General features: G+C 40.5%; 2 protein-coding genes and 1 long non-coding RNA gene across 3 annotated transcripts; 2 read left to right on the forward strand and 1 right to left on the reverse strand.

Moving 5' to 3' along the window:
- Positions 1–3,597: 3,597 nt before the first annotated feature.
- On the reverse strand, positions 3,598–4,118 carry LOC130500852 (uncharacterized). The gene is made up of 2 exons (XR_008939377.1): positions 4,036–4,118; positions 3,598–3,868 (listed from the first exon to the last, which is right to left on the reverse strand). It is a non-coding gene; the product is annotated as an uncharacterized LOC130500852 (long non-coding RNA).
- Positions 4,119–5,148: 1,030 nt separating this feature from the next.
- LOC108820091 (peroxidase 7-like) lies at positions 5,149–5,625 on the forward strand. The gene has a single exon (XM_018593072.1). It carries the CDS (start codon positions 5,149–5,151, stop codon positions 5,623–5,625), a length of 477 nt encoding a protein of 158 aa, XP_018448574.1.
- A 2,616-nt stretch (positions 5,626–8,241) lies between these two features.
- On the forward strand, positions 8,242–10,286 carry LOC108820090 (uncharacterized). The gene is made up of 3 exons (XM_018593071.2): positions 8,242–8,270; positions 8,388–10,011; positions 10,086–10,286. The coding sequence occupies exons 1-3, from the start codon at positions 8,242–8,244 to the stop codon at positions 10,284–10,286; spliced, it is 1,854 nt and encodes a 617-aa protein (XP_018448573.2).
- Positions 10,287–15,779: the final 5,493 nt, after the last annotated feature.

Consider the following 15,779-nt stretch of genomic DNA (forward strand, 5'->3'; position numbering starts at 1 on the left):
GTACCGATCTCCAGCAAATAGGTGCTCCTGCAAGAGTAAATACATACCCCGTAGTTGACATGCTATTATCAAGGTCTCCACCATAATCTGAATCCACGAACCCTATAACTGAATCCCGCACTTCTCCACCAAACATAAGCCCATAGTCACTTGTACCTCGCAAGTATCTTAGGATCCACTTCACAGCATCCCAATGTCTCCTCCCAGGATTCGACATGTACTTACTGACTTGACTAACTGCTTGTGCTATATCCGGTCTTGTACACACCATTGCATACATCAAACAACCAACTGCGCTAGCATAAGGAACCTCCGCCATATCTTTGAGTTCTTCAGCATAATTTGGACTTTGCTCTGCTGTAAGTATGAAGTGCTTCGCCAATGGTGTAGAGACTGGTTTTGAATTCGACATATCAAAATGTTCTAACACCTTCTCAATGTAGCTCTTCTGAGAAAGCCATAACCTCTTAGAGCTTCTATCCCTGCGAATCTCCATTCCAAGAATCTTCTTTGCAGCACCAAGATCCTTCATCTCAAACTCTCGTCCCAGTAATCCTTTCAAACGATTTATGTCATCCATATCGTTTGCAGCAATGAGCATATCATCAACATATAACATCAGGAATATGGGAGAATGGTCAAGGGACTTGACATACACACAGCAATCGTACTCGCACCTTTGATAGCCTATTTTCATCATATATGAATCAAACCGTTTGTACCACTGCCTTGGAGCCTGCTTCAAACCGTATAAAGACTTCTTCAATCTACACACCAGATGCTCTTCTCCAGGCTTAACCAAACCTTCAGGTTGCTCCATATATATTTCCTCCTCCAACTCTCCATGAAGGAAGGCCGTTTTCACGTCCATCTGCTCAAGATGCAGATCCCAAACAGCTACCAAACCCAACACAGCTCGTATGGAAGTGTGTCGTACTACCGGCGAGAATATCTCGTCGTAGTCTATTCCTTTCTTCTGCGAGTACCCTTTTGCCACTACTCTGGACTTGAACTTCTTAGGTTCTTTCACAGACATCCCTTCCTTCTTCTTGTAGATCCACTTGCAGCCAATTGCTCTCTTCCCTTCAGGTAACTCCACAAGATCCCAAGTCTCGTTCTTATCCAGACTTACTGCCTCTTCCGTCATAGAACCAATCCATTCATCCCTCTCATCGCTATTAATAGCTTCATGATAGGTGGTAGGATCATCCATCTCGACCATAAGAGCATAGTTGACCATGTCTTCAAACCCGAACCTGACTGGAGCCTTTATTGCACGTTTTGGTCTTCTAGAAACCAAACTCTCCTCTGTTCTACGTTGAACCTCTTTCTGTGCCACTTCCACAGACCGCTCATCACTAACTTCATCTGGTTTATCTGCACCAGACTCCTCCTGAGTAACTTCAGAATCCGTGATAGTCTCAATGATCACAGGCACTCGGTCTGATATCGCCTGCTGCATCATATACTGCTCGTCAAAGACCACATCTCGACTAAACACCCTTTTCCTTGCGTCAGGATCCCATAACTTGGATCTTTTAACACATTTCTCAAAGCCTAGAAAAATGCACTTCTTGGATTTCGAATCCAGTTTTGATCTTTCATCTCCCGCAACTAGCATGTAAGCTGGACATCCAAATATCCTCAAGTTTGATAGATCAATATCTACCCCAGTCCACACCTCTTCTGCGACCTTCCCTTCTAAGGAACTTCTTGGCGATCTATTGATGAGATAGACTGCCATGTTTACTGCTTCCCCCCAGAACTGCTTTGCTAACCCTGCATTCAACCTCAAACACCTTGCTTTCTCTGCAATCGAACGGTTCATTCTTTCAACGACACTGTTTTGCTGAGGTGTTTTACGCACTGTAAAGTGCCTCTGAATGCCATGCTCCGCACAAAACTTCTGGAACTTCCCGTCAGTTTACTCTGTGCCATTATCCGATCTCAAGTACTTCACCTTTCTCTCTGTCTGATTTTCTACTTCAGCTTTCCAAACCTTGAAGTTTTCGAACACCTCAGATTTCTGCTTCATGAAGTACACCCAAACCTTCTTAGAGAAGTCATCGATGAATAAAACAAAGTATCTTGATCCTCCCATATATTGCACCCGAGTTGGCCCCCACACATCAGAATGGACATAGTCAATAAGACCTTTTGTCGTGTGTTGGCCCGTTTTAAAAGATACCTTGGACTGTTTTCCCATCACACAGAACTTGCAAAACTCCATCTTGCAATCCTTCCACCCGTCCAGAAGACCCCTTTTCAAGAGCTCTTTCAAACCGTGTTCCCCAATGTGGCCCATACGCATATGCCACAAGGTTGTACACTCCGACTCAGAAACTGCAGCTGCAGCACCACCTACAACCACGTTCCCTATCAACCGATATACGCTTCCAGCTGTCATCTGTCCCTTCATCACCATCATAGAACCTTTGAAAACCTTCAATACTTCATCATCATCTGATTTGTACTTGAAGCCGTTTCTATGTAGAAACCCCAGAGATATCAGATTCTTCTTCATGACTGGTATGTGTCTGACATCAGTTAATGTCCTGATAGTCCCATCATACATCCGAAACTTGACTTGTCCAATGCTCACAACACCACACGCCTTGTCATCCGCAAGTCGAACAGAGCCCATGTTTCCAGCCTTGTACGTTTCAAACCACTCCCTGTTAGGGGTCATGTGGAATGAAGCGCCCGTATCCATTATCCAGGTATCCGAGTGATCACCTGACGTAACAGCAAGCATATCCGAATCAGCTGATCCTTCCGAGTCTTTCACCTTCTGAACCATGTTTGCAGAATTCGATGTCTCCTTCGAATTCTGCCCTTTGTCCGGACAGTCTCTCCTATAGTGGCCAGGCTTGCCACACCTATAGCAGACTACTTTCTTCCCGAACTTTGACTTTGACCTTTTCTTGCTAGTATCATCCTGCTGCTTCCCCCGCTGACTTCCTCTATCTTGACTCGAAACGGAAATTTGATACGAATAGGATAATAAATAATAAGTGTAAAGATCTTAGAATCAAAATCTCTCAACTTGATATAGAGACTTCCGCGATCTTTTAGGCTTCAAATCTGTCTGGAACTGTAAGAGATAAGAGAAATCTAATCATGAGATGGCAAACTTTAAGTTAAATCTAGGGTTCAGAGGTCGCAAACCATTAACGGAGATTCATGAGAGGAAAGACCCGAGATGGAATTGTGGTGGTAAGATTCGTGGAGAGGAATCGTCGGGATTGATGGAATTGTTCTTTCCAAAAATATTTATTAAAACACTAATCGTTCCAATGCCTAGTATTTATGTTGACTTTACTCTCTTGCGAAAGCAAATGCTTTGGTTAACATGTAATATAGCATTTTTTCGAAGATCGACCTGTAATGGTTCTTCTAGTGACCATTAGAGCAACATTATCGATTGTCCCAATTTTCATGTTCTTAGAGTTTTTAATTATTATTTGTATATTAGGACTTTGGTAAGGACTTTTTGTTAAAATTGTGATTATTGGTGGGACTTTACTCTTTGTAAGAAACCTTCTCGTTTACACTGATCATAAGCTCAAAATTAGAAACAAGAAACTCTTGGAAGCATATGTCAAGGTTAGAGCCCCACATCATACCAAATAAACAGACCGCACACAAGCCACTGAGGCTCTAACATAGAGAAAGATGAAGAAGAAATGAATTGAAAAAAAAATGCAAATACGTGATAAAAACACGCAGTTGCGGAGAATTTAAAAGGTGAGCAACATATCTCTCAACAATTTACCTGATCAATCAAATCTGGATTTGTAACACCCCACCCTTTTTTTCTATATGCTTCACCAACATCCTCACATGAATTGCAGCAGTCATGCTCTTCCTACAAGGAAAAACAACATATGATGATCACATAAAAGCTCAAACATAGAGGAAAGCCATTATAACATTTGTTTTGTCTGATGAAGCCACTATGGTCTGTTGACTATCAGACTAAACAACAAGGGTAATCAAAATACGAGCAAGAGAGACATGGATTGCAAAAGTTACCGCTTCAGCACCATAACAAGAACCACAGTAAGTCTCATAATGTTCCAGCCGACCACCATGTTTCTGCAGTGACTTCTCAATCTGCACAATCACAAAAAGTAAGGGACTTTACAAGTTGCCCAAAAAATAACATGATAATGACAAACACATGCTTCAAAAGAAAAGCAAAACTTAGTAGCGCCTATGCTGTCCTGTCTTGCTTCTATAGTGTTCCCATGAGAATCTAGTCTTCTCTTAACGATATCATGTTAACAAAGCCAATGAACTGCTCAACTTAACAGAACCAATAAACTGCCCAATGAACTGCTCAAAACAGAGAACAAGAACAAGAACATAATAACAACAACGTTTGCTTAAATAACAGAACAACAAGAACAAGAACAGGCCACACGGTTTCAACATATCACCAATTTAAAGTAAAAGCCATTTGCACATCTTCTAATCACGAATAGGGAATGAACAAATGATTGAAAGTAACAATCTTGAGGTCAATGTGGTGAAGAAAGAAAGAGAAAGGAGAGACCTTGAGGTTGATGTTGGAGCGGTTGATGAGCTGATCGGCGAAATCGGGATCACGGAGCCCTAGGTCATTTCAAGACAATCTCTTTGGTGGAAACCATGGTGAGATTGCTACTGGCCTCCTCGTTCGCCGCGTCTCCAATCGAGGTCCAGAACTATCGTCGTTGAACAATCGTCGTGGAAACCATGGTGAGATTGCTACAGAACTATCGTCGTTGAACTTGTACTCGATCACCGTCTTCAATCGAGGTCATCGTCTTTGTCCATCTCTCCCCATTGGAACTTGCTCGTTTTCTGCTGTGCCACGTGGCTCGTAAGGACCACCTAGAAAACTTCTTAGCTAAGGACATCCTTATTGTTTTTTGCTATTTTCATTTAAATTTAAACCCTTTAATACTAAGGACGTAGGCTAAGGCACGCCGATAATGTTGGTCTTAGAGTTTGTGTTGGTAACACTTGCGATTCCGATTTAGATAAGATAGGAAATATAATGACAAAACATTTCAATTTGAGGTATAGATGAACATAAGTTGCATATTGTTTTGTGTACATCTATATAACGCTTTTGAAATGAAGATAACAAATCTTTTATGAATGCATAACAACTTTCAGGGATGTGATGCTTCGGTTCTTCTAGACTACGAAGGATCAGAGAGAAGATTTCCCGCGAGCAAAACCCTAAGAGGCTTCGAGCTAATCGAAGATATCAAGTCCGAAATGGAAAAAGCCTACCCCAAATTAGTCTCATGTGCCGACATCCTTACAGCAGCTAGCCGCTCAGCCACCTACCAACTCGGCGGTCCTTACTGGCCCAACGCCTACGGACGTCGTGACTCTAAAAACTCTTACGCTAGAGACGTTGAGAAAGTCCCTTCAGGCCGCCGTGACATCACTGGCCTTCTGGAGACGTTTCAGTCTTACGGACTCAACGTCCTCGACCTTGTCATCCTTTCTGGGGCCCACACCATCGGAAAAGCCTACTGCGGAACCATCCAGTCGAGGCTTTACAACTTCAACGCAACACATGGAACTGATCCGTCCATCGATCCCTCTTTTGATATGGCTTGGTAACATCAGTGTTAACTAGCTTTTCTGAAAAGTTTTCTTTTCCAATAAATGATTTTTGTTGTGAATTCTTCTTATTGGTACTTGGTAGTAGAAGATTGAACATTCTTGACATTGTATGAGGTGAAGAAAATGCTATTCTTGAACATTATTGTATTAGTCTCTTTCTATTTATGTTTTTCAACACTACGATTTGTAACGCTCGTTATTATATTACAAATTGTGAGAACTGTTACAAATTAGTACCATTTTATAACGGAGTTACGTTTTTTGTTTGATTAGCACCACATGAACCTTTTATAAATAGTCCATACCATGCAATGGTAGATTCATGCTGCTTTTTTCGTAAATTGATTTTTTTTTTTTGGTATCAAAAGGCTATTCTATTACTCAAGCTTGAGGTGGTCTGGGTAACCAGACCGGAATAGAACAACCAAAGTAGCATAACGATCTATGAAAGGTACGAGCATTCCTAGCTAATGAATCAGCTATCACATTTTCAGTTCGTGGTACGTAGCAGATCTTGAAGTCCGAGTAACACATCTTGATCGTTTGAATCATCTCCAGCTCAGTTGAGAAGCTTGGCCATGCTTGTGGTTCTGTCAGCATTGCAATCAGGTCTTTGCAGTCTGTGCCAAATCTCTGACAATCTGAATGTTGCACCATAGTTTCCATTGCCCATTTCAAAGCCTCAAGTTCTGAACGTAGAGCTGACTCCCTCCTCCTCAAGTTCCTCGTCCCCATTAGTTGGATCATCCCCCTGCTATCTTTCCATACCCATCCAAGTCCACTAAATTGATCCGTAGAGGTCCATGAACCATCTATCATACATATGTCACCCAAGTTTAGGACTTGAGGTTCTTGAGTAACTTGAAGCGTATTCATATTCGCTCTTGCATTATGTCAAGCTTGACATTCACCCTCTGCATACCTAACTAACTCCCCTGGATCTCTATCTATCCTCCTGAATAACTTATCATTGCAGGCTTTCCATATGTACCAGATAATCCATGGATATGGGTCCCTATAATTTTCTGGCTCCACTATGCTATTTTTCCTCCAAGACAAGTAATCCATATTACTGTATATACTTGTAGTAGGAAAAATTTGAGGACTGGATGGTGTTGATGATAACGCCCATGCTTGAAGAGCTGGTGGGCATTCAAATATATCATGAGTAACAGTCTCTTCTGGCTCTTCACATCTTGGACAGTAATTATCACATCTCATGTTTCTTCGTACGAGATTCCTCGTTACCGCTACCTGTCCTGTTATTAGTTGCCATAAAAGATGGCGAATCTTTTGTGAAGCACTCACCTTCCAAGCGAAGGCTTGGAGTTTTGTAATGCTGGGTTCCAGAACTTCGATTTCCTCATCATTCTTCAGGATGTTTGTAGCTACCCAGTATCCAAATTTTACTGTGTATTGTCCATTTTTGGTATAGTTCCAGCAAAACGTATTTGGTCGGTGAGTTGGGCTTATGGCCATACTCTGTATGCGTGAAATGTCCTCATGATGAACAAACTGTTCAAGCATACGTAGATCCCACTCCTTGGTCTGAAAATCAATGAGGCTACTGACTGTCATTTCCGGGTGTACTACTAGAGCACTAGCTCGAGCCGATCTCGCTGGCACTGTAGGAATCCATGGATCTTGCCATACTTTGATCTCATACCCTGAATGTACTTTGTTCCTGATACCCAACAGCAGTAATTTTCTTGCTGCAATGATAATTGTCCACACATAGGATGGGGAATCTACTGAGCATATTCGCAAAAGCGAACTCAATCGGTAATATCTGCCTCTCAGTACCCTTCACTACAAGAATATCGAATATTCATAGCACACCGGTATAGCGTTTTTTGTTTGTTTTTGCTGTGGTTTAAAACACGCGGATTTATCTATAGCGTTTCCTTTTAATGAAACGCTATCTTTAATTAAGGCGGAAAAAAAAATTCAATACGCGGCATATATTTTTTAGCCAAGTGTTTTCGCGGTTACTTAATCACAGCAGAACCAAATTAAAAGTGTTATGAAAACCAATACGCGGGATTTAAACCGAAAATTTTAGGTTTTTCCCACCCGATAATTTTCTAAGGCAAAAAAAAGAAAGGTTTTGCCTCAGCTGTATCGAAACCTCAGTTATATCGAAACCTCAGTTCTCTCGAATCCTCTAATTCCACCTCTCTTTTCTATCGAAATTAACACAAAATCCGACACTCTTTGATTCTCGAAACCTCTCCCTTCCGCCTCTCTCTCTCGAAGGTTTGATTTCTCGATTTAGGGTTCTTCGATTTTGTCCTAATATTTTGAAATGATTTTGGGTTTGAACCTGTTTCGAATTGATCTACGGTTTATATGCACTAAGATACTCGATTTAGGGTTCTTCGGTTTTCATCTGATTTTGAGTTTTCGAGTTAGATTTTTTTTTAGATCTATTTCATATTTTTCCTGCAGATCTCATTCCTTCGATCTTTTTTAAGTGGTGAGCTTCTCATTCCTTCGATCTTTTTTACGAAATTTTTGTTCTCTGTTTAACTGTTTTTACTTGCATATATCGTGTCTGATACACCAAACTTCACTCGTGTCTGAGTACATTTGGAGCTGGTGGTTTTCATAACAATGGACAAGAACTGGGTTTGGAAACCAAGGTATATATGTCTTTATTTTTCTGTTTTCATTTGTTCGGTTATATGAGTTTGTAAAGACAAGAACTGGGTCTTTAAAAAAAATACTGGATATGAGTTTTGAATGTTTGTCACGTACAGGGCTAGCCTTGAGTATCAGGAAGGAGCAATTAGTTTTGTGAAGGCATCAGCTTTGAGATTGGGTCATCCGACTGATTTGTTGTGTCCCTGCATTGACTGTCGCAACTTGTGTCATCAGCCTACAGATACAGTCGTCGATCATTTAATCATCAAGGGTATGGATCAGAAATACAAGAGGAAGGATAGCTGGTTTGAACACGGAGATGTGTGGAGTGATAAGCCATCAGATAGCGGAAGTGAAGAGCATGAAGCTTATGACTTGTTCAGAACAGCTTTCTTTGATGGAGAAGTTTCACAGCCCCATACCGACGATGAGGTTCAGATAGAAGAAGGTGACAGTAAGGAGGAATCTGAGTTTAGGAAGAAACTCGAAGATGCTGAAACTCCACTATACTCTAGCTGTCTCAACCACACGAAAGTTTCTGCAATTATGGCCCTTTACCGCATTAAAGTCAAGAGTGGTATGTCTGAGAATTACTTCGACCAGCTCCTCACTATAGTTCACGACATGCTTCCGGGTGATAATGTCCTTCCGAGATCAACAGATGAGATGAAGAAATTCTTGAAAGTGTTTGGTTTTGGATATGATCAGATTCATGCCTGCACAAACGACTGCATTCTTTACCGTAAGGAATACAAGGACATGACAAGCTGCCCAAGATGTGGTGTCTCAAGATGGGAAAGGGATAATCACACTGGTGAGGAGAGGACAGGGATACCAGCCAAGGTTCTGAGGTATTTTCCCATCAAAGATAGATTCAAGAGAATGTTTCGATCTAAAAGGATGGCTGAAGACTTAGTTTGGCATTATAACAATGCTAGTTCAGACGGTACAATGCGGCATCCAGTAGACTCTATAACTTGGTCCAGTGTGAAGGATAAGTGGCCACAGTTCTCTGACGAAGCAAGAAACCTCCGGCTTGGACTTTGTACAGACGGTATGAATCCTTTCTCAATCCAGAACACAAAATACAGTACATGGCCGGTGTTATTAGTCAACTACAACATGCATCCAACAATGTGTATGAAGTCAGAGAACATTATGTTGACTTTGCTGATCCCTGGACCAACTGCGCCGAGCAACAACATCGATGTGTATCTAGCTCCTTTGATAGATGACCTAAAGGATTTGTGGAATGAAGGTATTGTTGTTTATGACTCGTTCAAGCAGGAGAATTTCACACTAAAGGCGATGTTGTTGTGGACTGTCAGTGATTATCCTGGATTAGGTACACTAGCTGGGTGTAAAGTCAAAGGGAAACAAGCATGTACTGTCTGTGGAAAGGACACACCCTTTAGATGGTTGAAGTTTAGTCGAAAGCATGTATATCTGGGCAACAGAAAGAGGCTGCGACCTGAGCATCCTTACAGACGAAGAAGAAAATGGTTTGACAACACAGCTGAGGAAGGGACTGTATCTAGAATTCAAAGTGGAGCAGAGATTTTTGAGACACTGAAGGATTTCAGAAATAATTTTGGGAGACCGTTAGAGAAGAATGGGAAAAGAGAAAGAAAAGTTCAGTGTGAAGATGGGGTTATTTCAGAAGATGATGAATACGAAGAAGACACAGAACATTGGAGGTGGAAGAAAACGTCCATCCTCTTCGAGTTACCTTACTGGAAGGTAAATATTCAATCTAATTTTCTCTTTTTTTCATATTTTTCAAAATTAATAACAGAAATTGTCTTCTTTATTAGGAAATGCCGGTTCGTCACAACATTGATGTCATGCACGTGGAGAAGAATGTCTCTGATGCTATCATATCTATTATGATGCAAAATTCGAAGTCAAAAGATGGTGTGAAATCAAGAAAGGATCTGGAAGATATGGGGATTCGAAAGAACTTACATGTTCAGCTCAAAGGGAAGAGAACATACTTACCTCATGCTGCCTATTGATTGAAGAAAGATGAAAAAAAAAGATTCTGCAAGAGGCTGAGTCTATTTAGGGGACCAGATGGATATTCGGCAAACATAGCCAGTTGTGTATCTGTGGAGCCACCCACAATTGGTGGATTGAAGTCTCACGATCATCATGTTCTTCTCCAAAATCTTCTACCAGTGGCGTTGCGAGGCTTACTCCCAGATGGTCCACGGATTGCAGTTACAAGGTTGTGCAGCTTCTTTAACAGACTATGTCAGCGAGTTCTTGACCCTGAGAAGCTACTATCTTTGGAGACTGAGCTTGTGGAGACAATGTGCGAAATGGAGAGGTATTTTCCACCAGCCTTGTTCGACATAATGTTTCACCTTCCCCTACATCTGGCAAGGGAGGCACGTTTGGGTGGTCCGGTACATTTTAGATGGATGTATCCATTTGAGAGGTACTAACTGATTCTATGTTTTGGTCTTGTCTTGTTTTGTGTTGTTGTGTAACTGACTAAATGCTTGTTATGCAGGTACATGAAAACTCTTTAAGGCATTTGTAAAGAACTATGCAAGGCCAGAAGCTTGTATGGCAGAAAGATATTTAGCTGGAGAATGTATAGCTTTCTGCTTAGAGTTTCTACAAAATTCTGTACATGTTCAAGCGAAAGTAAACCGGAATGAAGATGTGGAGACGAATGTTCTAACACTTGAGGGCCGGCCATTGCAGAAGGCTACTGAAGTAACCCTTACTGATAAAGAGCGAGACATAGCCCATCGATATGTTTTGATGAACATGGCAGTGATGAATCCATATGTTGAGTAAGTTCAGTCTGAATCTTTTTATTCATTTTATTTTTCGTTTGGTATAATCTAATGTCATGTTATGGTTTACAAGGATGCATTTAGAAGAATTGCAACTTAATGATGCAAGGTGTGAAAGAAATGAAACAATTCTATGGAAAGTTCATGCTGAGAAGTTCTCGCAGTGGGTAAAAGAAAAGGTATACTGCTCTGTTGTTTTCAATATTGTAGTCTACAATATTGTTCTTAAGTATTTAATTCTTGTTAACCGCAGATCCCTCCCAACTAAGAAGAGCATGCTAAGAGGCTAAGATGGTTGGCTTTTGGACCACGACATACTGCTCAAACGTTCAAAGGTTATATCATCAACGGACATCGGTTTCAGACTGACGATGTTATGCGGAAGACACAGAACAGTGGAGTTATGTATGAAGCCTTCAGCATGTGTAGATCCAGTGCCAGAGATACTGCACATAAGGCGGATATGGTTGCATTCTACGGAGTTATTGAAGAGATCATACTGCTCGACTACCATATGTTTCAGATTCCACTCTTCAAGTGCAAGTGGGCGAACAAAGGTCACGGTGTGAAAGAAGAGCAAGGATTTACACTGGTGAACCTCCAAGTGAACCAGGCTCCGTATATGCAGGATCCATATATTATGGCATCCCAAGCAAAACAAATCTTCTACGCTAAAGAAGATGATTCCTCACCTTGGTCTGTTGTTATGAAGGCACCACCTAGAGGGTATCATGAGCTAGAGACAGAGGAGGAGTTTGTTGCCGCACCTTTGACAATTCCAGAAATTGAAGATTATGGGAACCAGGGCTCTGATGACGAAAGTTTTTGTGTTAGAGATGACTGTGAAGCAGTCTTAGTAGTGGAATAGTTGGTTGAAGTTATGTTTGCTGGTAGTTCATAGAATATTGGTTCTGTTGCAGGTTTGCTAAATGGCAAAGCAAGGAGATGCAGCTACTACCCGACGCAGTCGTCGTCAAGCAGGCATTCCACCAACACATGCGGTGACGAAGAGTAAAAAGCAGAAAAAACAACGACTCGTTTTGGAAGATGAAGATGATTACTTAGAGCATGTGGGTACTTTTCAGACAGAGAACACACAGCCTGAAGAAGAGAGGACGCAGCCCCAGGACGAGAGGACGCAGCCTCAGGAAGAGAGAACGCAGCCTCAGGAAGAGAGAACGCAGCCTCAGGACGAGAGGACTTACATGTCTGAAGAAGAGATTATGCAGCCTCAGGCAGAGAGTGTGCAGCCGCAGGAAGGGAGTTCGCAACCATCTAATGGAGAAGCTGAAGATGATGAGACAAGCACCAAAAAGAGAACAAGAGGTCTAACAAAGATGCGTGGAGTTGCTAAGCAGCCAGAGGAAAAGGTTGAAGTTGAGTTCAACTCTCTCGGTGAACACGTTGGCAAAGGATCTGTAACTCTGTCATCATTTCTTGGACCTCTAGTGAGAGAGCATGTTCCTGTACTACTGGATGATTGGAGGCACCTCGATGAGAAAACTAACTACGTACTGTGGGAGGAGATTCAGGTACTATATATGGTCTAGCTTATCATACATTATATGACAGAGCAACTTATGTTTTAAGTTTCAAAATATTTCAGGGAAGGTTCAATGTGACTGAAGATTGGCAAAAAGCTTGTGTTTTCAAGCAAATGGGCTGTATATGGCGAGCTTCAAAGTTAAGGCTTGTTACCCAAGTACGAAGTGCTAGTAGGACAGCGATACCTACATTAAAACCGAGCAATATCCAGTCAATGGCATAATGGATGAAATGGGTCAAGAGTAAAACTACTGAAGAATTCAAGGTTCAGTGTTTAATCTATTTATTTGAACAGACATCTTTAAGAAATATTGACTATCTGAGTTTCTGTGCAGGTTCACAGTGACAAATATAGGGAGCTAAGGAAGGCGCAGATACCCCACACCACCAGCCGCAAAGGAATGATTCGCCTAGCTCATGAGATGGTAATGTATTTCTACTCCATATACTGACACGGTGTGGCATTTTATTAATGTCCCATTTGTACTTGTAGAAAAAAAGAGCACTGACCCTAGCAAGGTGAGAAGGAGTAAGAATTGGGTGGCAGGACACACTCATTCTGATGGAAGACCTGTCAGACCAGAATTTGCAGAGACAATTGTAAGTGTATAATGAGTTGTGGACTTAGATCATCAGTCAATATATTGACACAATTTTGTTGTGTATCAGGAACAAATAAAGTCAATCGATACTGAAATGGGATCCACATGTAGTAATAACTTCAGAGATGATGCTGTGAGTCAAGTCTTAGGTAAAGACAAGAATGGAAGAGTCAGAGGGATGGGCAGAGGAGTAACTGCTACAAAGCTAGCGTTCATTCAGGCTAGAGACACGCATGTGATGAAGCTTGAAGAGACACATGTGGAATTGCTCAAGAAGATTAAAGATCTGCAGACTGAAGTTCGCAACATAGTTAAAGACAAAAAGGTTATCTAATTCTCACTCTTCTCTTGATGATGGTAGTTTTGATATCAATATCAGTTACAAATTATATTTTATTGTCAAAGCAGTGTGATGATTCTGTAACTGAGACTACAAGTTCTAGAAAAGTAGTAACGAGGTGTCAGCTACTGGATTGGTGTGAAGTAGGTGACGTTGTTGTTGCAGAAAGAGAGTTCTGCTCAGCTGAACCAATGTACAAAATTGGTCGTGTTCCTCTTGGGCCTGGAGCAGCAGCTGTTGTTGTCAATTCTGTAACAAAGACTGATGCTTATGTATGGAGGCCAACCACAAGTATATTCTCAGTTGGACAAGCACTGGGTAACAAAATTGCCTGGCCAGCTGACAAGATCATTCTGGATAACGAGCAGGCAGAGGTTCAAACTAGTGCTTCATCGGTAAACAGCTTCTTCCTCTAATCTTGTACGAATTGTTTTTCTGTTTGAATTCTGGTGTAACACATTATTCATGTCTTAGGAATCATTGGATAAAATACTCATCATTGACTGGACTTGCGATGATGTGATTGCTGAGGGTGGTTTGTTATCAACTGATCCTAAGCAATTGGTCGACAACATTCCACTTGGACCCAATGCTGCTGTTGTCAAGGTTGAAAAGGTGATTAAGAAGGAGGCTTATCTGTGGAGACCTAGTCCTGACATGTCAACCATTGGTGATGCACTTCATCTCAGTATCACTTGGCCAATTCAGAAGACAGATATGATTAACAAGTCACCAAACAGAGTTTCGCCACTATCTTCTTCACCTCGGGTAAACTTCTTGAACATTTTCAAATCGTGGAGTTATTAAATTTGTACTTATGCTTTCTTTGCCATTTTTGGTGACAGAGTGTTACTAACAGCTTGGACACCTCTAAATCAAGTCCAGAGAAGAAATGTCTCTTGTTGGATTGCAATAACTCGGGAAAGACTGTCGCTGAAGGCCGTGTTATCTCCACAAATCCAGAGGATAGAGTCCACTTTGTCCCTTTAGGTGAAAATGCTTGCAAGGTCTTTGTTTTAGTGGCAAAGATTGGAGATGCAAGAGTTTGGAGACCAAATGCAGAAGTTGAATTCATATCCGATGCTCTAGGTACGACTGTGGCTTGGCCTAGTGACAAAGTTAAATTTGTTTGATGCTTGTATGTTTGATAGCTATGTTTAAAAACTTTGGTGTGTGTTTGCTTGGGAAGTTTGTGTTGTTGAACATGTATGTCAACAGGATAATATTATCTTTAATGTTTAATATATATGAAATGTTTGGTTTTATGATTTTCTATATATAAAATTTATTATATTGCTTTTAAATTACTGAAATTGTGAACGCTACAAAAAACAAAAAATGAATTCTGTAAAAAATATATGACATGGGATAGATATCGAAAACAGAATGCTATATTATATTTTTTTAATTGCAAAAAGCAAATCGCTATATAAATAAATTATATCGTAGCATAGGCGTAAAGCGCTATATTAAGTGAAAGACCTATTATCACGGCCGATGAAACATCGCACCTAATAACGCTATGGTATCCTGCGATAGCGTTTTCCCGGCGCAATTAATACTCGTTTTTCTTGTAGTGCTTGCCACTAATGAGTCTGGGAACTGAACTAAACGCTATAGCTGTTTAGCTAAAAGAGCTAGATTAAACTCGTGAATCATGCGAAATCCAATGCCACCCTCTTTTCGTAAATTGATATTGATCACTTTTTATGGACATAAATTCCCAAAGTATGATGTATACGCATTTATGAAAAATGGCATGAGATTCAAGAAAATGTAAAGATTTAATCATGGTTTGTCGTTTAATCATGTACATTGATATTCAACAATAAACATCATCTTGAGCGAATATAATTGTTTCTGTCATCACACAAGTAGAATATATGAAATATTCTATCAACTAGTTCTGGTATATAATGACTCAGGGGCATCTCCAATTTTACTCTATATATAGAATAAGATTATTTCCAATGATTTACTTTTTTTTTAATTTTAAAATAGAGTAATTCTATAATAAAATTTTTTCTAATAATATTCTTTTAGAATAAAAAATAGAATGATGAACATAAAATAAATAATTTACTCTATCTTTGGAGTAAATCTATTTTCATTATATTATATAGTTAGAAATATAGTACTACTACGGTCGGTCCGTACGGAATATTAATTCGAAAATAATTGAAATAGTTAGAGTAAATATTTATCTAGGGTTAG

The sequence above is a fragment of the Raphanus sativus genome, unplaced genomic scaffold (assembly GCF_000801105.2).
Source record: "Raphanus sativus cultivar WK10039 unplaced genomic scaffold, ASM80110v3 Scaffold0048, whole genome shotgun sequence".
Lineage (NCBI taxonomy): Eukaryota > Viridiplantae > Streptophyta > Magnoliopsida > Brassicales > Brassicaceae > Raphanus > Raphanus sativus.